This window comes from Aquarana catesbeiana, linkage group LG05 (assembly GCF_042186555.1).
Source record: "Aquarana catesbeiana isolate 2022-GZ linkage group LG05, ASM4218655v1, whole genome shotgun sequence".
Taxonomy (NCBI): domain Eukaryota; kingdom Metazoa; phylum Chordata; class Amphibia; order Anura; family Ranidae; genus Aquarana; species Aquarana catesbeiana.
This window is the reverse complement of record NC_133328.1, coordinates 95,497,032-95,520,659: the sequence shown is the minus strand read 5'-3', so window position 1 is coordinate 95,520,659 and position 23,628 is coordinate 95,497,032. Positions and strand designations below refer to the sequence as shown.

Below are 23,628 nucleotides of genomic sequence, written 5' to 3'. Positions count from 1 at the left end.
GAGATCGTCACATTAACATCGGAGATGTTAGTAGAGCGATCTTTGACTGAAAAAAAAAAAAAAAACTTCCCGTGTGTACCCAGCATTAGGCACAGCGAAGACAAACACAATGGCATATCAGCTTTCGCAGAACAGTATGTGCAAAAGAGGCACAATGTTAAAAGTACCATTACGTAAAACAAAAACCAAAGTTTCAAGTAATAAAATCACAACGCAGGATTAAGGTGCTCATTAAGTGCTAGGTCCATATAATGACAGTAGATACAACATTATTACAGGAATAGAAGTGTGGATGTACAAAGCCTATACTGAAAATACGCTGCAACTATTCACAAAACAGCATGAAAACCTACATCGTTAGCGAGGAATTAAAAACGGCCAGTGGATATACTGCAGCATCTGTAGAAAGGGTGGGGACAAGGGGCTGACTAGGGTCTCAAGTCTTCAGTTTGCCCAATGAATTGGTGAGGTTGGCTTTCAAATACCCATCTGCATATTGAAACCGGTTTCATGAGGAGTGAGAGTTCCGTTTAAATCTGCTTTTAAAGCTCTCAGTTATATTAACAATTTATACTAAAAAGCTAAACTGCCCAGCTAAAGTGACAAGGGCTGAGACAAAATCTATCAATGCCACAAGTGCTTACATCAGTTATCATTTATTCCGGTTATTAAAGAGATTGTAAAGTCTTGTGTTTTTTCCTATAAAAATAACAAACATGTAATACTTACCTGCTCTGTTGCAGTGGATTTGCACAGAGCAACCTGGATCCTCCTTTTCTCGGGTCCCTCCTCTGTGATCCTGGCTCCTCCCCCTCCTGTTCAGTGCCCCCACAGCAAGCAGCTTGCTATGGGGGCACCCAAGCTGAGTCACAGCTCCCTGTGTCCATTCAGACACAGAGCCAGCCTACCCCCTCTCCCCCTGATTGGCTAACCAAATTTGATTGACAGCAGTGGGAGCCATTGGCGCCGCTGCTGTATCTCAGCCAATCAGGAAGGAGAATCTGGGACATCACTTGACAGAGAGGGACCTCAGGTAAGTGTTAGGGAGGCTGGGGGGGCTGCTACACACAGAAGGCTTATCATCTTAATGCATAGAATGCATTAAGATAAAAAAAAAAACTTCTGCCTTGACAACCCCTTTATTTAGCTTTATAGTTTAAGAAAAAAAAAATGGTGTGTGAAAGGGTGAAAATACTGCACTAAACCCAATAGATATGCAAAAAAGCTGCTAGCACACAAACAAACCAAGTCCAATACAAATGCAAACAATAAGTGCAGCGCTAATAGTGAAGGTAATAAAAAAAAAAAATACACACTGTACTTAATATGATCCTGAAACAGAGAGGATAAAGGTATATAATGGATGTTTGTTATTTTACAAAGGGGAGGAGCAGCTGCAGCTGAATACTCAATCAAGGCACGAGGAGAGGAGATGGGAAGCGTGGTGAGTAGATTGGCCTTTAAAATCGTAACTAAAAAAAAAAAAAAACTTCTCAGAAGGAATAACGGTGTGTAAAATCAAAACAGAATTAATTAACTGAACACTATCTTCCATGTTATAACTGCATACAGATACCAGAATACAGTTTTTTTTTTACATGATCCAATATTTTTTTATCCCTTTAAAGCAGTTCCTGGGGACTTGTGAGTAATATTCAGCTGTGTTATTTTTGGAATTCCAGGAAAATACAAGCTAAATGTTGGGTCCAATTTAAAAATAAAGATAAGGAATCTGGGTTTATACTGCTTATTGAACAAATAAAATATCTCAGAGCTCCTTAAAAGGATTAAATCCACCAAACTGGAATCCTTGAGCCAGATAATTGTAGAGTGTAAATGACGACAAATTTTGATTTAGCTTTATTCGTAGTCTTTTGACTAAAATGCCATTTTAGTTTTAGTTGTATTTTAGTTGACTAAAATCGCCAATACCCACCTGAACTTCCGCTTTCCTCTAGCCCCTGACTATTGGCAAGTTGTATTGGCTGAAAGACGCAGACTCCCTCTGTCTCCTGCTGTATGGGAGCTCCAGAACAATTCCCTGCAAACCACAGAAGAGGAACTCACTCCATCGGTCTCATGTGTGTCTGGATGTGATGTGGTGAGTGTTTCCCATCATAGCAAGATAGCAGTGCTTAGCACCGTGTAAATAACAGCCTCCCCAGACCACCCAGTTTTCTGCCCTGTGCACTCCTTCACTCCCATTTACCTCCCCATCTCCACTTGCAGCCTGGCATTACAGCCAATAGAGTTTACAGTTTTTATTTTGGTTTTTTTTTAAGCTGCACTTCTGTTTGTCAAAAAAAATGTTTGTTCATGAAACTTGGTTTTATTTCTAAAGACGTTCTATATCACAATGGCTAAATCTTTGTCTGTATTGCATGTTCAAACCTTAAAGTGGTTTTAAAGGCAGAAGGTTTTTTTTATCTATCTTAATGTATTAGTGTGTGCAGCAGCCCCCCCCCATACTTACTTGAGCCCCATCTCGATCCAGCGATGATGCACGAGAGAGACTCGGCTGTCCAGGACTCTCCCTTCTCATTGGCTGAGACAGCAGCGGGCACTATTGGCTCCTGCGGCTGAGACAGCAGCGGGCACTATTGGCTCCTGCTGCTGAGACAGCAGCGGGCACTATTGGCTCCTGCTGCTGAGACAGCAGCGGGCACTATTGGCTCCTGCTGCTGAGACAGCAGCGGGCACTATTGGCTCCTGCTGCTGAGACAGCAGCGGGCACTATTGGCTCCTGCTGCTGAGACAGCAGCGGGCACTATTGGCTCCTGCTGCTGAGACAGCAGCAGGCACTATTGGCTCCTGCTGCTGAGACAGCAGCAGGCACTATTGGCTCCTGCTGCTGAGACAGCAGCAGGCACTATTGGCTCCTGCTGCTGAGACAGCAGCAGGCACTATTGGCTCCTGCTGCTGAGACAGCAGCAGGCACTATTGGCTCCTGCTGCTGAGACAGCAGCAGGCACTATTGGCTCCTGCTGCTGAGACAGCAGCAGGCACTATTGGCTCCTGCTGCTGAGACAGCAGCAGGCACTATTGGCTCCTGCTGCTGAGACAGCAGCAGGCACTATTGGCTCCTGCTGCTGAGACAGCAGCAGGCACTATTGGCTCCTGCTGCTGAGACAGCAGCAGGCACTATTGGCTCCTGCTGCTGAGACAGCAGCAGGCACTATTGGCTCCTGCTGCTGAGACAGCAGCAGGCACTATTGGCTCCTGCTGCTGAGACAGCAGCAGGCACTATTGGCTCCTGCTGCTGAGACAGCAGCAGGCACTATTGGCTCCTGCTGCTGAGACAGCAGCAGGCACTATTGGCTCCTGCTGCTGAGACAGCAGCAGGCACTATTGGCTCCTGCTGCTGAGACAGCAGCAGGCACTATTGGCTCCTGCTGCTGAGACAGCAGCAGGCACTATTGGCTCCTGCTGCTGAGACAGCAGCAGGCACTATTGGCTCCTGCTGCTGAGACAGCAGCAGGCACTATTGGCTCCTGCTGCTGAGACAGCAGCAAGCACTATTGGCTCCTGCTGCTGAGACAGCAGCAAGCACTATTGGCTCCTGCTGCTGAGACAGCAGCAAGCACTATTGGCTCCTGCTGCTGAGACAGCAGCAAGCACTATTGGCTCCTGCTGCTGAGACAGCAGCAAGCACTATTGGCTCCTGCTGCTGAGACAGCAGCAAGCACTATTGGCTCCTGCTGCTGAGACAGCAGCAAGCACTATTGGCTCCTGCTGCTGAGACAGCAGCAAGCACTATTGGCTCCTGCTGCTGAGACAGCAGCAAGCACTATTGGCTCCTGCTGCTGAGACAGCAGCAAGCACTATTGGCTCCTGCTGCTGAGACAGCAGCAAGCACTATTGGCTCCTGCTGCTGAGACAGCAGCAAGCACTATTGGCTCCTGCTGCTGAGACAGCAGCAAGCACTATTGGCTCCTGCTGCTGAGACAGCAGCAAGCACTATTGGCTCCTGCTGCTGTCAAAGTCAGTGAGCCAATGAAAAGAGTGGGGATGGGGCTGAGCCGCAGCTCCGTGTCTGAATGGACAAGACAGAGCAGTGGCTCGGGTGCCCCCATAGCAAGCTGCTTGCTGTGGGGGCAGGAGGGAGGGGCCAGGAGTGCCAGCGAGGGGCCCGAGAAGAGGAGGATCCGGGCTGCTCTGTGCAAATCCTCTACACAGAGCAGGTATGACATGCTTGTTATTTAACAAAAACAACAAAACTTTAAAGTGTTACAAAACCCAGTAATATAAAAATAGGTAATCTTTGGTCAGGCCTACACAATATACATATATCACCTGAGAACCCATGCCCTGTGCTATATCACAGCACATCCACATGCCCAATGCAATGAGCATGCCATGCCTGTCAGGCTACCAGTATGACCAAGGAGGAGAAATGCACCCTGCAAGATGTGTATGTGTGAGAGAGGGGGGCAGAGTGCCTGACTTTTTGTTCTAAAATAGTGCTAAAAGCATCTGTAGCAAAGTAATGGGAAATATCTTTCATTTAGTACACAGTTTGTTTCTGGTGTCATTTTAGGTGACAGGTTTACTTCAGCTATAGTAGACAGCATTTCTCTGTACAGCTCACTGTAAGGTCAAGGGTTTTAAGGTTCTGTGGAACATTCTGCTAATTCAAGAGCCTTAATAGGACAAATTCATTACCTGACCAATAGGCCTAACATTATCCCAGTCAGGAGACACTTCAGCCACAACTGGTACATGGCAAATTAGAATGACAATTAACGAGGTACAAACTTGAAACTGGGACACAAGATCACCTTTCAGCAATGTGACAAAGCCTATATACAGTAGCATCTGCTAAGGTGGAAAAACACAGTTTTAGAGGCTTAAACACAGCAGTTGACTAAATCTTTCTAAATATAAGCAATTAAAGAAAAATGGATATAACAATGGGGTTTATTTATTAAAGGCAAATCCACTTTGCAATACGAGTGCAGTCACTGTAGATATGAGGGGGTTATGCAAGGAAAATTAAAAAAAAAAAAAAAAAAACTGCATTTTTGCTTGTACATGATTGGATGATAAAATCAGCAGAGCTTCCCCTCATTTCAGATTTTCCAATCAGATCTAAAGCGACTGCACTTCCAAGTGCACTTGTTGTGCAAAGTGGATTTGCCTTTAGTAAATCAACCCCAATGTCTTTGTATTGCTGAATCTAGTAGGCCCCTTTCACACGGGACGGATCCGTGTTGATCCGCCCTGTGTTTATCCGCTGCTCAGCGGGGATCGTTCCGTTTTCCCCAGCTGAGCAGGCAGATGACAGGGCGGGACCCGCACACTGTGCAGGGACCGCCCTGTCAGATCTCTGCTCTCCCCTATGGGGGATCGGAGGAACACGGACCGTCTGTCCGTGTTCCTCCGATCCGCTCTGCAGACGGATAGAAAAATAGGATTTTCTTCCGTCCGCAGAATCGGACGAGAGCGGAGGCGGACGACATCGGGTGTTAGCGGATGTACATCCGCTGACACCCGCTATCCCATAGGGATGCATGTATGTCCGTATTTCATCCGAAAACGGATGGATGAAATACGGACATACGGTCCGCATGTGTGAAAGGGGCCGTACACAGAAAAGTCCAAGAGTCAGTTTCAGTGTTGTGGATGTGGAATAGCTTTTTGCAAACCAATCAGAAGTCTGATTTATTCCTCTAGCAAGAATCACTGGACCAGACTGACATGGTTGTTCCAGAAAACAGGCCTATAATACTACGGATTGTATTTATAAAAATTAAGCTGGATATAAACTATCATTTCTATTAAAAAAAAAAAAATGGTATACCTTCCTGCTCTGTGCAATTGCACAGAGCGGCCCGAACCTCCTCTTCCCCCATCAGCGCACTTACCACCTCCTCTTCTCTGTGGGCCCCCATAGGAAGCCACTTCCTATGGTGGCACACCTAATATTTACCCTAACACTCGCACAATCACTACTATGCTATCACAAATAATAGCAAATCAGTGGCCCAAAGCCTGCTAAAATACTGTAAAAAGCTTTAGGTGAAAATTAAAAATTCCTTTTACTGTAAGACAGCCTGCCTCTCTTAGGCCCCTTTCACACAGACGCCTCTGCCTGACGGACCCACTTGCTCAGCAGGGGATCCATCCACTGATCCCCGCTGAGCAGACGAACAGGACAGTCTCTGCTCACTGTGCAGAGAGGAGATGGACACAGTCCCGCTCTCCTCTATGGGGAAATTGGGTGAGAACGGACTGCGGTGAAATAGGACCACCATCCGTCTGGAGTTTGCAGACAGGATCGATACAGATATCGGCGGATGTCAGTGGACATGTCACAGCTGACATCCGCTGCTCCATAAGGGTGAGTGCAAGGTCCGATCAGGTCAACTTGAAAAACTGACAGGTCGGACCTGATTGGACAGCCCATGTGAAAGGGCCTTAATTTAGGGCTCCATGGAACCCTAAAGTGCCCCCAGTGGTTGCTGGGGGTTCTTTGCGCAGTGGACAGAGCTCCCACCTACACTAACCAGCAAAGCAAGGGGTGGGTTTTCTATTGAAAGCTAATGAAAAGGGCACTTCTCCAGTGGCCACACGGTTAATTCTCATAATCAGATTTTTTTTGTGGCCATTATTATTAATTTAATGATTATTGAAAATAAACAAAGCAAAGAAGTGCTGTAAAATGATCTGCTGTGTGTGTGTCATATTCCCTAAACACAGCACATTCTTTATTATTTTGTTTACTCATATCTCTTTGTTGATCACATACCATGAACTGTAGAAATAATCTTAAGCAGGGGTTCCCTGGGAGCTGAAAATTATTTCAAGGGTTCCCCCAGGGTAACAAAGTTGAGAAAGTCTGTTCTAAGAACAGGGAAGCGCTTTCAACTTTATCAGGGATTTCACACACTGAACTGGCATGGATCTGCTTTATTTGGTGCTCATGGAGCATTCAGAGTCACTTGTGGTTTGTTCCTTTTGAAGAAAGATGAAACATCTCTTGTAATTGGTCCCTCAGATTTCAGAACAAGCAGTACGAGGGAACCTTCACCACCTTTGGTCACTGTACACTATTTGAAGCGGCTTTCCACTTTAGTCCTTATAGAGAGCCCCTTTAAAAAGGGAAGTATGGGGTTAAAAAAAAAAAAAAAAAAAAAACTTATATTCACCCACAGTGGATATAAAAAGTCTACACACCCCTGTTAAAATGTCAGGTTTCTGTGACGTAAAAAAGGTAAATTATTTCAGAAGTTTTTCCACCTTTAATGTGACCTATAAACTGTACAACTCAATTGAAAAACAAACTGAAATCTTTTAGGGGGGGGGGTTAAAATTAAAACACTAAAATAATGTGGTTGCATAAGTGTGCACACCCTCTTATAACTTGGCATGTAGCTGTGTTCAGAATTAAAGTGGTTGTAAACCCCTTTTTAGAACTTGTACCCATTGGCAAGTCTAGAATAAGGCTTACCTATAGGTACTGTAAATATCTCCTAAACGTGCGCTGATGAGCTTGTCGGCACATGCCCTGTGAAGAAACGGCCCTACGTGCTATTTCTTCCCGAGCGAGGGCCATGACTGGCGGCTCCTGCACGCATGGAGTGCTGTCATGCGGCTTTGGCCAGTCATACAGCCAGAGTCCGTGGCCCTGGAAGGAAGAGGGGCGAAGATGAATGCGGCCTGCAGCAGGGGGCAGTGTGGGCTGAGTTTGCAGGCAAGTGCCACATAATGGGCTAGTATGCAATGCACCAGTCCGTTATGCTTTTATTTTTGAAGGGTTTGCAGGGAACAAAAGGGGAAGTAAAACCCATCAGGGTTTACTTCCTCTTTAAACAATCACATTTAAACTCATGTTAAATAGGAGTCAGTACGCACCTGCCATCATTTAAAGTGCCTCTGATTAACCACAAATAAAGTTCAGCTGTTACAGTAGGTCTTTCCTGACTTTTCTTAGTTGCATCCTACAGCAAAAGCCATGGTCCGCAGAGAGCTTCCAAAGCATCAGAGGGATTCTCATTGTTAAAAGGTATCAGTCAGGAGAAGGGTACAAAAGAATTTCCAAGGCATTAGATATACCATGGAACACAGTGAAGACCGTCATCAAGTGGAGAAAATATGGCACAATAGTGACATTACCAAGAACTTGACGTTCCTCCAAAATTGGTGAAAAGACGAGAAGAAAACTGGTCAGGGAGGCTGCCAAGAGGCCTACAGCAACATTAAAGGAGCTGCAGGAATATCTGGCAAGTACTGGCTGTGTGGTACATGTGACAACAATCACCCGTATTCTTCATATGTCTGGGCTATGGGGTAGAGTGGCAAGACTTTCTTCCAAAGAAAAAATCCAAGCTCGGCTAAATTTTGCAAAAACACATCTGAAGCCTCCCAAAAGCAGGTGGGAAATATGTTATGGTCTGATGAAACCCAGGTTGAACTTTTTGACCATAATTCCAAAGGATGTTTGGCACAAAAACAACACTGCACATCACCAAAAGAACACCATACCCATGCTTTGGGGCTGCTTTTCTTCAGCTGGAACAGGGGCCCTAATCAAGGTAGAGGGAATTATGAACAGTTCCAAATACCAGTCAACATTGGCATAAAACCTTCAGGCTTCTGCTAGAAAGCTGAAGAGGAACTTCATCTTTCAGCATCACAACAACCCAAAGCATACATCCAAATCAACAAAGGAATGGCTTCACCAGAAGATTAAAGTTTTGGAATGGCCCAGTCAGAGCCCAGACCTGAATCCGATTGAATATCTGTGGGGTGATCTAAAGAGGGCTGTGCACAGACGATGCCCCTGGCAATCTGACAGATTTGAAGTGTTTTTGCAAAGAAGAGTGGGGGCAAATATTTGCAATTCAAGAAGATGTGCCATGCTCACATACCCAAAAAGACAGTGCTGTAATAAAATCAAAAGGTGCTTCAACAAAGTATTAGTTTAAGGGTGTGTACACTTATGCAACCATATTAATTTTTTACTTCCCTCCACCTAAAAGATTTCCGCTTGTTGTGGAAATGTGTTGTACTGTTTATAGGTCACATTAAAAAGGTAGAAATAGTACTGAAATGATTTATCTTTGTCATTTTTTTTACATCACAGAAACCTGATATTTTAACAGGGGTGTGTGGACTTTTTATATCTACTGTATGTGGATGCCACCTCCTCAGCAGTGAGAACTGAGAAAACACAGCTGATCGCTCAGTTCTCTCCTCTTCTCTGAGCAGAGAGCTGCTACTGTCAGTCACCGTCTCTGCCATGTGCCCCTCCATGTTCACTGGAGTGCTGGACTAGTTAGGGGAGGGAGCAGCTGGCTCAGTCTCCCAGAGGTGCAGCTGAGAGGCTGAGCCAGCTGCCAGTCCAGAAATCTGTGTGGATCCCGACTGTAAAGTCTAGATGTTTCCCCAGCCTGGAACAGCTGAGTAACGTCAACTGACAGCGGACTTTGGCCAGCTGTCAGCTGAAGAACTGCACTCCTGTGATTCATAGGAGAAGTATACACAAAAAAGTTTTGGCCATACTTCTTTAAATTCTATCAGTACCAAAGTATTTAACCAACAAATGTGGACAGGTCTCTCTAGAAGTATCTAAATGTTCCAACAGGACACAAGTGTGACTGCAAATACTAATATGGAAGAAACCCCATGGAAAATATCCAATGGTACTATTTGTCTTTCTGAAATCCTACTAGCCGAGTTTCATTCGAAATGCAATCGCTTCATATTTTGCATCATTAATCATGTGTGTTTCTTAGCAGAGTAAGAAGACCATAAAAGGTAAATGACGTCTAACACTGAAACTTCTGCTACTTCCCTCTTTCTGCTAGCAGAGATATCTCACAGATGGCAGCGAATTTAACTGCCCTGGTTATACCGTCAAATTTTATATTAGATGAAGACAAATGAAATAGATTTAAAAGAAGGAGGAATACTGCGGTATATTCTTATAATATATGTAAAAATGTAATAAAACCATTGTAGCAGTGTAGTATTTTTTCTAAAAATTTTTTACAAATAGCTGAGTATTCTTAACATTTTCTACAAATCCTGCCTTTCTAAGCATTCTTGTTGTGGTTTATTTGTTTCTTCAATATCACACAAGCCAACGTATTAAAGGATTCCAAACCAGATTTGAAAGACTATTGAAAGTTAATTAAGCCGTAACAATTGCTTTATAAAAAAATAAAGGAAACTGCTGCCTGTCAACTTAAAGCAATACGTCGGGAGCCAGTAAAAAGGCAGTTTTACAAGTTCATACCCTAGAAACCTTTTAACCAACTGTTAACTGAAAGACATTGGATGCATCATTCTCCATCGCTCTCTTTTGCAATAATTAAGACATCCAGGATCTAGTTGGGCAGATGCTCATGCAGCCTGCTAATACTTCAGATCCCACTCCCAGCATTCCCTGCCCAATTATTCCCCCTAAACAGAGGCCCTTCCCCCAGCCCTGACTCAGCATCAGTGTACACAGACCTGCTTTTGGCTTCAACTCCCACAGAGGCAGTGGAGGGCTCAGACTCCTCGGATAAAGAGCGCTGAAGGATGGGTGTTAGCTGCTCAGCGTCCGTTGCTTCGGTCTGGGCACCCTCTTCCACAGGTTTTTCTTTAATGTCTGAAAAAATAATAGAAGACTTAGTGGTTTACCATTTTTTAAGCATTTGACGCTGTATTGAAATTCAAAGTGATATTAAAGGTTTTTATTTTTTAAAATAACAAACAAGTCATACCTACCTGCTCTGTGCAGTGGTTTTGCACAGAGCAGCTTCAATCCTTCTCTTCTCAGGTCCCTCCGGCTTGCCGAGTGCCCCCAGAGCAAGCAGCTTGCAATGGGGGCACCCAAGCAGCTCTGCCTCCCCCCTCCTCCTCATTGGCTAACTGGCTGTTATTGACAGAAGCAGGAGCCAATGGCTCACTCTACTTCCTCAAGAGGAAGGGTCAACGGAGAGCCGGGGCTCTCATGCACATCATTGGTTCGAGATGGGGCTCAGGTAAGTATTAGGGGGGCTTGGGGGCACTGCTGCACAGATGTTTTTTTAACTTCATGCATTCTTGAGACTTTAGAACCACTTTAACCACTTCAGCTCCGGAAGGTTTACCCCCCTCTTTATGCAATACAGCACTGCATTACTTTAACTGACAATTGCGCGCTCGTGCGACGCTGTACCAGAATAAAATTGGTGTCCTTTTTTTCCAACAAATAGAGCTTTCTTTTGATGGTATTTGATCACCTCTGTGGTTTTTATTTTTGCGCTATAAACAAAACAGAAAAAGAAAAAACGACAATTTTGGAAAAAACAAAAAAAAAGAAAAAAGAAAAAAAATGTTTTTGTTTCTGCTATAAAACACCCCAATAAAAAAATGTAAAAAATGAAATGTCTTCATCAGTTTAGGCCAATATGTATTCTGCTACATTTTTGGTAAAAAAAAAAAAATCACAATAAGTTTATATTGATTGGTTTGCACAAAAAAGTTAAAAGCGTCTACGAACTAAGATATAGATTTATGGAATTTTAATTGTTCTTTCTAGTAAATGGTGATAAGCGATTTTTAGTAGGACAACAACATTGCAGTGGACAAATCTGACAGTGACACTTTTTGGGGACCAGCGACACCAATAGGGTGATCAGTGCAAAAAAAAAAAAAAATATGCACCGTCACTGTACTAATGACACTGGCAGGGAAGGGGTTATCATCAGGAGCGATCAAAAGTGCTCCCAGGGAGTGCTTTCTAACTGTGTCCTTTGGCTGTGAGAAGACAGATCTGTGTTCCGGCTTAGCAGAAACACAGAATCTCTGTATCCCCTACTAGCAGAACGGCGTTCTGCCTTGTTTACATAGACAGACCGCCATTCTGCCTCTCTCGTAAATGACTGGTGGGTCCATGTACCCGCTGATTGTCCCCGCTGTGTCCAATTACAGCATAAGCCGTTTGCAGGTGGCGCACATGTGTGCTGCAAACCCGGAGGAGGCAATCACATGCAGATAAGTGATTTCACCGCCGCCCCACAGTACATATATGTGAGGCGGTCGGCAACCGGTTAAGATAAATAATAAAGCTATGGACTAATTTGTTGCAGCCTTGATTCCACCTTGCTCCGTGGCACAGATGCAGCGATAAAAGTCACTGTCTAGCAAAACAGATTTTATGCGGGTGTGCAATGAAATCATGATCAGTGGTCATGTGGATCTGTTTGGTGGCAGTCTACCACAGCACAGTTACTACTCTATATGAAATGTTCCCACACCAAAAGCAGCGGAAACATACAGAGATAGTGCCATAGTAAATTACACCTTTAACTTTTCTTTATCAACTGCAACCATCTACAAGCAGAATACTCATTTAAAATACCCAGTCTATACTGGGTTATCAGCAAGACTGAGATAGACAGACATACACATAAGACAGATGAAAACAAAATTTGTTGCTATTCTAGCTCACTGAAAATGATGCATTCCTCCTGAAAAGTGATTCAATTAAAAGAAATTGTTCATGTATACTTAAATCTCTTCGGTTTGTCAGAGTAAAGCAAAAACACACACAAAAAAAAAAAAGCACACATGGCCTGTATAGATAGAAAAGATTTTATATAATTGGGTCATATTGATAATTCCAACCAACAGTTCACTAATTAGTGTCACACATCTTCAAACTCCTAATAAGTCAGCCTGTTTAAATAGAGAAAAGTAGTTCCTCTACTGTTTGGAAACATTGTGTGCACCACATTGAACACAGACCAAAGAAAGGAAAAAGGAAAGAATTGCCTAAGGAGATCACAACAAAAAGACCAACCAGTATGTCATAGATAAAGGTTACGAAACCATCTCCAAGCAGATTGGAGTTCCTGTGACTACAGTTATTATTAAAGTGGAACTACACCGCATCTGAGCACCACAAACCAAAAAAGCCACTTAATTCTTTTTTAACCACTTGCCGCCGGCTCACAGTATATTTACTTTGTGGGTGCAGCAGCTGCAGGCTAGGTGACAGGCCCATACATCGCCCATGCGGAGAATGGCCACAGCACGAGTTTGTCAGCAGGTTACAGCCAATCATTTTGTCTGTGTAACTGCTGATCGGCTGTGGCCAATCACAGCAAAGATCTCAGTGTTTGTAAAGTCAGACCCTGGCTGGATTTCTCCCTGCTATTCAGAACAGAGTAAGGGGAGAAATCTAGTCAGATCTTTAAAAGCAGAACGCATGCAGTTGTCGTGCACACAGTTAACCCCTTGGTGGCCCTCCTGATCACTCGCGTCACCCAGCCAGTGCCATTGTACAGTGTCAGTGTACAGTATTAGCAATGATCACTGTATTAGTGTCACTAGTGATGTCAGTCTTAGTGTCCCACCCAGCCAGTGTCAGTTAGCGCTAGATTGCCTGCCACACCGTAAGTCACTGATCACCGCCATTACTAGTATAGTGTATGTAGGGAACAGTACCTTGATCACGATGAGAACTATACTAGAGTCCCCAATAGTATAGTGTCTTAAACACAGCAGTAGCAGGATCAGCCTCCAATCACTACCAGCACTTGCAACATGTAGCAGAATACATTTTAGCCTAAATTTATGGAGAAATTTGATTTTACTAGATATTTTTTTATAACAGAAAGTAGAGAATATTGTTTTCTTTTTTATATTTATTTGGGTACAGTGCTGCATGATTGCGCAATTGGCATTTAAAGTAGCACAGTGATGAAAAAATGGTCTGGTCATGAAGGGGGTAAAACCTTCTGGTGGTCAAGTGGTTAATATTAAAAGCAAACTCATTTATAGTCTCCATGCTTTATTATCTTGAGAAATCACCTTGAAGTACACCCCCAAGCATTTCTGTCCGTGGCCATCTTGAGTAAAGACAGATGATTTATGCAGCATTAACTTCCTGGAATTCATCTGCTCTTAACTCACGCATACATGCAGATGGGTGTGCTTAGCCGAGAAAACCCCTCCACCCCTCCTGAAGACTCCTAGAATGTATGACATAATTTGCCTAGGCCTAGAAACCAGGAAGTAACTGAAGAAATGTAAAGAAAAAAAAAAAAACACACACACAAGCAAATACAATATACTTTCCTAAACAATCATCAGTGCTAGCAGCAGAAGGATTAAAATGGTGTTGATTGAGAGTGAAGGTAAAGTGATTGTAAAGTCTAAAAAAAATGCTATATTCCTTCCTGCTCTGTTGCAGTGGATTTACACAGAGCAGCCCAGATCCTCCTCTTCTCGGGTCACTTCTGTGATCTCGACCCCTCCATTCTGTTCAATGCCCCCACAACAAACAGCTTGCTATGGGGGCACCCGAGCCACAGCTCCCTGTGCCCATTCTGACAGAGCACCGACCCAGCCATGCCCCCTCTCTCCCTTGATTGGCTAGCGGACTGACAGCAGCAGGAGCCGTGGCTGTGTCTCAGCCAATTAAGAAGGAGAATCTCGGATGGCTGAAGAACCTCAGGTAAGCATTGGGGGGGGCGGCTGCACACAGAAAGCTTTATATCTTAACGCATAGAATGTATTAAGATAGAAAAAACTTCTGCCTTTACAACCCCTTTAAGCTTTAAAAAACTACTGTATATTATTAAGATATGAATATGTGTATCTATGGTCAAAGTGTAATATCATATTTATTTCCACATGGAAGAAGCAGTTTGCTTCTTGCAAACTGCAAACGGAACATCTTATGGCTTTCTTCTTGTCATTCTTCCATAAAGGCCAGATTTGTGGAGTGCACAACTAATAGTCGTCCTGTGGACAGATTCTTCACCCTGAGCTGTGGATCACTGCAGCTCCTCCAGAGCTACCATGGGCCTCTTGGCTGCTTCTCTGATGAATGCTCTCTTTGCCCGACCTGTCAGTTTAGGTGGACGGCCATGTCTTGGTAGGTTTGCAGTTGTGCCATACTCTTTCCATTTTCAGATGATGGATTGAACAGTGCTCCGTGAGATGTTCAAAGCTTGGGATATTTTTTTTTTTATAACCTAACCCTGCTTTAAAACTTCTCCACAAATGTATTCCTGATCTGTGTCTGGTGTGTTCCTTGGTCGTCATGATGCTGTTTGTTCACTAAGGTTCTCTTACAAACCTCTGAGGGCTCCACAGAACAGCTGTATTTATACTGAGATTAAATTATACACAGGTGGACTCTATTTACTAATTAGGTGACTTCTGAAAGCAATTGGTCCCACTAGATTTTAGTTAGGGGTATCAGAGTAAAGGGGGGTGAATACAAATGCATGCCACACCTTTGGTTGTTACATGACAAAAATGTGGAAAATGTGGAAAAGGGGTTGGAATACTTTTTCAAAATACTGTGAGTAGGCACTACTGTATTACCCATTTCACAGAGCCTGTCTTCTGAACTACAGAAGTGCTGAGAGGAGGAGTTTCAGGAGGCCGCACAGGAATCACTGCTTGCAGATAGCAAGGTACCATGTAATATGAAGTCCTTAGAAATTGAACGTACATAGCAGAGGAAAAGCTGTAAAGCATGCAGGGAATCCAGGAAGTTGTGGATGGCCAGCAGACAGGCGGCACTTAAAACATAAAAGTATTGCTATTACAATGATGAGGTTATAAAATGAAAGTGTAAGCTGTGACTATAGAACTTCCTTAAAAGAGAATTATGGGTTTTTTTCCCCCCTTCTATACTTACCTAGGTGGATGCAGCATGGGACCAATGCTGCATCTGTCCCCCGGCGTCTCTACACTGAGAACCGAGTCATTGAACACCGCCAATGGCTCGGTTCTCACAGATCCCCGAGAGGAGAGCTGCTGACTGCAAATCAGCAGCTCTTCTCTCTGCTCCTCCACGCTCACTGAAGCGCTGAGCTGTGAAGGGGTGGGGATAGGCTGTCTCAGTCTCTCAGCGGCTCGCTGAGACAGGCATAAGTCCAGGCACCTGGCGGATCTAGAATTAATTGTCATGACGACGCGGACCCTGGTAGGATTCCAGTGAACTCACCAGAGAGCCATTCTCTGCTGAAAACGGGTCATAGGAGTGCAAAACGAGTTGCACTCCTGTGACCCATAGGAGAAGCCCCACCAAACAAGCTCAGGCTGGAATTCTCCTTTAAGATCTCTGGCAGTGTAGCTAATCGCCCCAGATGTGGCCACAAGAAAAAAATCAATTCCGGATTGAGCTAAAAGTGCAACTGGGTAGACAAAGAGTGAAACTTCTAAAGGGATCCAATCTGAACGCCAATGTCAAGGTTCATAAGTTTCTGATTGTACCATCTATTGCTTTATGAGCTGTGTGCTCAAAGAATGATGACCCAGGGGGACTTTACTGTTGAAAGAAAAACATAAAAAGCCAGACTGGAATTTAGTAAAATGTATATGGACAAGCCTCAGTGCTACTGGACGAACGTCCCTTGGACAGATCAAACAAAACAGGAGCTTTCTGGTAAGTCACATCAGCTCAACAATGGTCACAGATGAAAAATGAAGGTTTCAAAGAAAAGAACTAATGTGAAACATGGAGACGTTTTGGTTATGTTTTGGAAGTGCCTTGCTGCATCTGTCATGCAGTGCCTTGAATCTGTGTAGGGCACAATGAAATCTCCAGAATATCAAAGAATTTATGAAGCAAAATGTACTATCCAGTGTCAAAAAGCTCTGCCACAAACGCAGGTCATAGATCCTCCAACAGGATAATGACCCAAAACGCACACCTAAAAACACTCAAGAATGTCTAAGAAGAAAACATTGGAATATTCTTAAAGAGTTTGTACACCTAAAAAAAAAAAAAATCATGATGCTGGCCCTTTAATGTATATTATTGTGCTCTTTATTGTCGCTGTTTAATTTGTGCTTGCGGGTGTTCTCCAATACCTGGTTAAGCCTGCCTGTGCCACTCCTCCTGAGAGTAAACGGACCACACTAAACATGGAAGCCAATCCATGCTAGCTTAGTTAGTTTACGTCTTGTCACCTTGCTGTTTGTGCAAGAGCACAGCGTGCCGACACCTTCCGTAGTCAGTACAAAGTCGAGCCCACCCCACCCAACCGCCGCCCGTCTATGCTGGTTTATGTTACGTGGATTCCCCTTCAGCCTCTCCTTCCCAACCCACCTGCTGAAGGGTATGCTTGCCTTGGAAACACAGGTGTCCCGGCAGTGAACATCATTTTCTCCAGTGATGTAGATGTCCCACAGCATACAAGCCCACCAGCAGGTCCGTGAATCGCTCGGGAACATACAGCAGCCACATGACCTGCTCTTTAACCACTTGCCAACTCTGACACTTTTCACAAACGTAAATATCTAAAAAAAACATTTTTGCTAGAAATGTATTTAAAACTCCCAATTATTATATACACACACATTATATCTATAAATAGATATCTATCTACACACACACACACACACACACACACACACACACACACACACACACTGGATATAAAAGTCACCCCTGTTAAAATGTCAGGATTTCTGTGATGTAGAAAATAATAATAAAAATTGAGATAATGATGAATCATTTCAGAACTTTTTCCACCTTTAACCACTTAAGGACCAGCCTCGTTTTGGATTTTAGGTATTTACATGTTTAAAACAGTTTTTTTGCAAGAAAATTACTTAGAACCCCCAAACATTATATATGTTTTTTTTTGCTAACACCCTAGAGAATAAAATGGCGGTCGTTGCAATACTTTTTTTTGCACCGTATTTGCGCAGCGGCCTTATAAGCTCACTTTTTTTGGAAAAAAAATCACTTTTTTGAATAAAAAAAATATAACAGTAAAGTTAGCCCAATTTTTTTTTTTATATTGTGAAATATAATGTTACGCCAAGTAAATTGATACCCAACATGTCACGCTTCAAAATTGCACCCACTCGTGGAATGGCGTCAAACTTTTACCCTCAAAAATCTCCATGGGTGACATTTAAAAAATTCTACAGGTTGCATGTTTTGTGTTACAGAGGAGGTCTAGGGCTAGAATTATTGCTCTCGCTCTACCGGTCACGGCACTACCTCACGTTTGGTTTGACCACCGTTTTCATATTCAGGCACTACTCGCGTATGCGTTCGCTTCTGCGCACAAGCTCGTTGGGATGGGGTTTTTTTGTTTTTTTTTTTTATTTTTATTATTTATTTTACATAATTTTTTTTTTTCCACCGTTTAAAAAAAAAAAAAAAATTGTGTCACTTTTATTCCTATTACAAGGAATGTAAACATCCCTTGTAATAGCAAAAAGCATGACAGGACCTCTTAAATATGAGATCTGGGATCAAAAAGACCTCAGATCTCATAGTTACACTAAAATGCAATAAAAAAAAAAAAAAAAGTAATTTAAAAAAATGACATTTAAAAAAATATACTTTTAAGAGGCATGGGCGGAAGTGACGTTTTGACGTCGCTTCCGCCCAGCAGTGTCATGGAGAGGAGTGGGCACCATCTTAGCCTCACTCGTCTCCAAGCACAGGACGGAGACAGATGCGATCACCTCCGCCGCTACCGATGGCTCCGGTAAGCGGCGGTGGGCACCAGATTGCGGCGGGAGGGGGGGCCCTCTCCCTCCACTGATAAAAGTGATCCGCGGCGAATCCGCCGCAGGGACCACTTTTATCAGAAAGTCGGCTGCCGCACGAAAACGGGGATACCGGGGTTATGGCAGCTAGCTGCTGCCATAACAACGATATACCCCTTCAAAGTTTGGACTACATCGTCGTGCGGCGGTCCGGAAGTGGTTAAGCTTCATGTACACTGCTGCTGGTTATTGGACGTTTAGGAGCAGTTGGGCGTTATTTTCAGCTGCCCCTGAATTCTCCTCTATGTTATCTTTTCAGTACATGTACACAGGAACGTTCATAATCGTTTCCAGGCAGTTGAATTTAGAACCATTTTTTGGAAAGCAAAAAAAATGCGTTCAGGACGGATGTTAAGAGGCATTTGAAATGGCAAACGCCTGTAACAGCTTGTAAACGCGGTAACGCGCGTTTAGCCGTGTTTCATTTACAGGCGTTTAATTTTTTACTATTTGGAGGAAAAAAAAACTCTTCTAAAACGCAAGCGCGGCTAAACGGGGCATGCAAACGTCGTTTACCATCTCTCAAGTTAAATAGTTCAGGGGAGGTTGTAAAATGTCCCATGTAAATTAAGTCTAAATTAGAGCTGCGCGATTAATTGTCAAGAATCGTTATCGCGATCCTGACTAAAGTGTTTCACAATTCTTTCTATGCAAAGAATTCTCTCTGCTCTTCTGAAGCCACAGCCCTCAAAAGAAAGGAAGAAAAAAACTGGGCAGTCTGCCAAGAATCAAAACATTCTTTATCAGTTGAACTTAAGTATAAACATTGTAACAATTTGTTAATGAAATAGACTGTAAGTGCCGGTTCACACAGGGGCGACTTGTCAGGCGACCTAGCCGCCTGACAAGTCGCCTCCCGTTCTGTACAATGGAACCGTTCTAATAGGAGCGAGGCAAGTCGCTCCGACTTAGAAAAAGGTTCCTGTACTACTTTGGGGGCAACTTGCATAGACTTCTATACAGAAGTCGTTTTGCAAATCGCCGTGGAAGTTGTGTGCAGGTCGCCTCAGTGAGGCGACCTGCAAGTCGTGCCGCCCCTGTGTGAACCGGGGCTAAGTGAAAAAAAGTTTAACTACTTAAACACTAAACCTTTTTCTGACATTTGTTGGTTTCAAGTTAAAATCATTTTGCTAGAAAATTACTTAGAACCCCCAAACATTCTATATATTTTTTTAGTAGACACCCTAGAGAATAAAATGGTGGTTGTTGCAATATTTTATGTCACATTGCATTTGAAACACCGCTGCGCAAATACAATTTTTTTTTTTTAATTACTTTAATAAATAAATAATAATGGTTGCATAAGTGTGCACACCCTCTTATAACTGGGGATGTAGCTGTGTTCAGATTTAGGCAAGCACATTCCATTCAAACTCATGTTAAATAGGAGTCAGTACACACCTGTCATTTAAAGTGCATCTGATTAACACCAAATAAAGTTCAGCTGTTCTAGTAGGTCTTTCCTGACATTTTCTTAGTCACATCCTACAGAAAAAGCCATTGTCTGCAGAGAACTTCCAAAGCATCAGAGGGATCTCATTGTTAAAAGGCATCAGTCAGGAGAAGGGTACAAAAGAATTTCCAAGGAATTAGATATACCATGGAACACAGTGAAGACCATCATCATGAATTGGAGAAAATATGGCACAACATTGACATTACAAAGAACTGGACGTCCCTCCAATATTGATTTAAAGACCAGAAGAAAAAATTGGTCAGGGAGGCTGCCAAGAGGCCTACAGCAACATTAAAGGAGCTGCAGGAATATCTGGCAAGTACTGGCTGTGTGGTACAATCATATTCTTCATATGTCTGGGCTATGGGGTAGAGTGGGAAGATGGAAGCCTTTTCTTAAGAAGATAAACATCCAGGCCCGGCTAAATTTTGCAAAAACACATCTGAAGTCTCCCAAAAACAGGTGGGAAAATGTGTTATGGTCTGATGAAACCAAGGTTGAACTTTTTGGCCATAATTCCAAAAGATTTGTTTGGCGCAAAAACACTGCACATCACCAAAAGAACATCATACCCACAGGGAAGCATTGTGGAGGCAGCATCATGCTTTGGGGCGGTTTTCTTCAGCTGGAACAGGGGCCTTAGTCAAGGTAGAGGGAATTATAAACAGTTCGAAATACCAGTCAATATTGGAACAAAACCTTCAGGCTTCTGCTAGAAAGCTGAACATGAACAGGAACTTCATTTTTTAGCATGCCAACAACCCAAAGCATACATCCAAATCAACAAAGGAATGGCTTTTCACCAGAAGAAGATTAAAGTTTTCGGAATGGCCCAGTAAGAGCCCAGACCTGAATCCATCTGAAAATCTGTGGAGTGATCTGAAGAGGGCTGTGCACAGAAGATGCCCCCTCGCAATCTGACAGATTTGGAGTGTTTTTGCAAAGAAGAGTGGGAAAATATTGCCAAGTCAAGATGTTTCATGCTGACAGACTCATACCCAAAAAGACAGTGCTGTAATAAAATCAAACGGTGCTTCAACAAAGTATTAGTTTAAGGGTGTGCACACTTATGCACCCATACTATTTTAGTTTTTTTATTGTACCGTTTATAGGTCACATTAAAAAGGTGGAAAAAGTTCTGAAATTATTGATCTTTGTCTCATTTTTTTTACATTACAGAAACCTGATATTTTAACAGGGGTGTGTAGACTTTTTATAACACACACACACATTTTTAGCAGAGGCCCTATAAAATACAATGGTGGGTTTTGCAATTTTTTATGACATACGGTATTAGCACAGCGTTTTTTTAAATTTAATTTATGGGGGGGGGAAATACACTTTAATGAATTTTACTGCACGCAATCACAATACAATGCCCAATTATTTGGCAAGATGTAAAAGATGTTATGCCAAGTAAATAGATACACAATTTTAAAGCGTGACATGTTAGGTATGCATGTGGAATGACACCAAACTACAGTAATTGAAATTCTCCATAGGAGAAGCTTTAAAAAATGTTTACAGTTTACCCAATTAGAGTTAGAGAGGAGGTCTGGCACTAGAATTATTGCTCTCACTCTGATGTATGTGACGATACCTCACATGTGTGGAGCGTTCACATATGCATGCAGGACTTGCGTATGTGCTGGCATTTGTGCACAAACAAGGAGGGATGGAGGTGCTTTAATTTGTTTTTATTCATTTTTTTAATACAATTTTTTTAGATTTATTTAAATTTATTTATTTTTTGGATTAACTTTATTGCTACAACACCCCTTAAGGCTGCATGGGCCGTGACAGGTCCTCTTAATGGAGAGATCTGGGGTCTTTTAGACCCCATTCTCTCCTCCGGCCTCCAATGCAGCCAATCAGACACAAAAGGGTCTGATCGGCTGCTTTCCAGGTAAATAGAGAGGCGGGACCGGAAGGGACTAAATACTCATTGCTCCCGCTTTCCGAGGTCACAGAGAGGGAAGAAAAACGTCAGTTCCTCTCTCACTGTGCTGTGAAGCCATGGTGGGGGGATGGTGATAGACACCCTTTCACTGCTCGCAGAAGTGATCTAATCACCTCTGCCTTAAAGGGAACCAGCAGCTGAAAATTTTGATACCAGATGATGCCTGTAGCTGCACCACTGCAAACCGAGGACGTCATACATTGATGTATTATATGGTTAGATTAAACTATTTAAACCAAGTGTTTAACAATACTGAGGTTTACAACTGCGTTAAGTGGCCTTCGATGAGTACGGATCTGAATTCTATTTAACATCTATGAAAAGAGCTGAAACATGTCAGCTCTGATTGAGTGAAAATATGGGGTATTGGGCATGGCACTGCACAGGTCAATGCATGACTTGTGTGAGAACTGACATTTCCTGTGAAGTTACTACATAGCCTACAATACCTGTGTCTTCAGTCTAATGCTTGTGCATATGAGAGCTACATGGTAGATCTGACGCATACAGGCAGAGCATTCCCAGACAACACAGCTGGAAGAAGTTTTTTATTACATCGGCACTCCCACATTTGTAATGCGACAAAGAGCAGATGGCAAGGACTGTATCAGATACTGTGGGACATGTAACGGGAAGTTGCCCTGCCCTCTTGGTGGATAGGAACAGGGTAGCTAAAGCAATACTTGGACATCAACCAATCAATGAATCAATCAACCATGACACTACGAACTGCCACCACAACCCATCATTACAAAGTAAGGCAAGCAAACAGCTCAGGAAATAGAACTACACTAATATAAAGTCAAAACAACCAAAACATTTGAACGCGTACAAAGCCTTTAAGTACGGAATAATTATGTATGCCAATTATTTTGTCAGTTTCCAGTTATGTCATAGAAAATTGTGGGTTCATTTCATGCAAGGGTAACAAAAAAAAAAAAGCAATACACACACACATATACACAGTTGTGCTCATAAGTTTACATACCCTGGGAGAATGTATGATTTCTTGGCCATTTTTCAGAGAACATGAATGAGAACACAAACTTTTCTTTCACTCATGGTTACTGTTTGGCTAAAGCCATGTATTATCAATCAACTGTGTTAACTCTTTTTAAATCATAATGGCAACAGAAACTACCCAAATTACCCTGATCAAAAGGTTTTTTTTTTTTTTAACAAACAAAGGTGTTTTATTGTTGTCAAAAAGCATATCCATAGGTACAGTACATATCATCACATGGAATACATTTGTGTACATACAGGTCCAGAAAATACAGTGAACAAGTACAACATGCAGCAAAGGTTCGCATACAGGTAGCATGTGGACTAGGTTAATACATTCCGCGTAGGTGTCTAGTAGCATACCTTTTACAGTTACCTATCGTAGGATATGAGATCCTCACCAGTTTGTTAGTCAGAGGCTATATGCAATTTTTTGGCTATACTTCTGCTGTAGGTCACAGAAGTGCAGTTTGTTCTGCATTCCTGTGACCTGTTTTCAGCCAACCGTGGGCTTCTAACCTCTCCCCAGTAAAGAGCCAATCACAGCAGCTCTTTACCATGTGACCAGCTGTGTCAGATCAGAGCTGATCACAGTGTAAAAACAGGATTTGCTGTTTATTAGCAATCCTCACCTCACACTGAGGGGAGGAGAGCCGATAACTGGAAAATCCACAACGGGACATCTACATTTAAAATTAGG

General features: G+C 42.9%; 1 protein-coding gene across 10 annotated transcripts in view; it reads right to left on the bottom strand.

Annotated features, from left to right (window-relative positions):
* Positions 1-23,628, bottom strand: part of KMT2C (lysine methyltransferase 2C) — a 454,559-nt gene that overhangs the window by 336,610 nt on the left and 94,321 nt on the right. For all 10 annotated transcript variants that reach the window (XM_073629967.1, XM_073629969.1, XM_073629975.1 and 7 more), the window contains exon 3: positions 10,459-10,597. In XM_073629967.1, the coding sequence (XP_073486068.1) occupies positions 10,459-10,597 (139 nt within the window). The remainder of the gene's footprint in view (positions 1-10,458; positions 10,598-23,628) is intronic.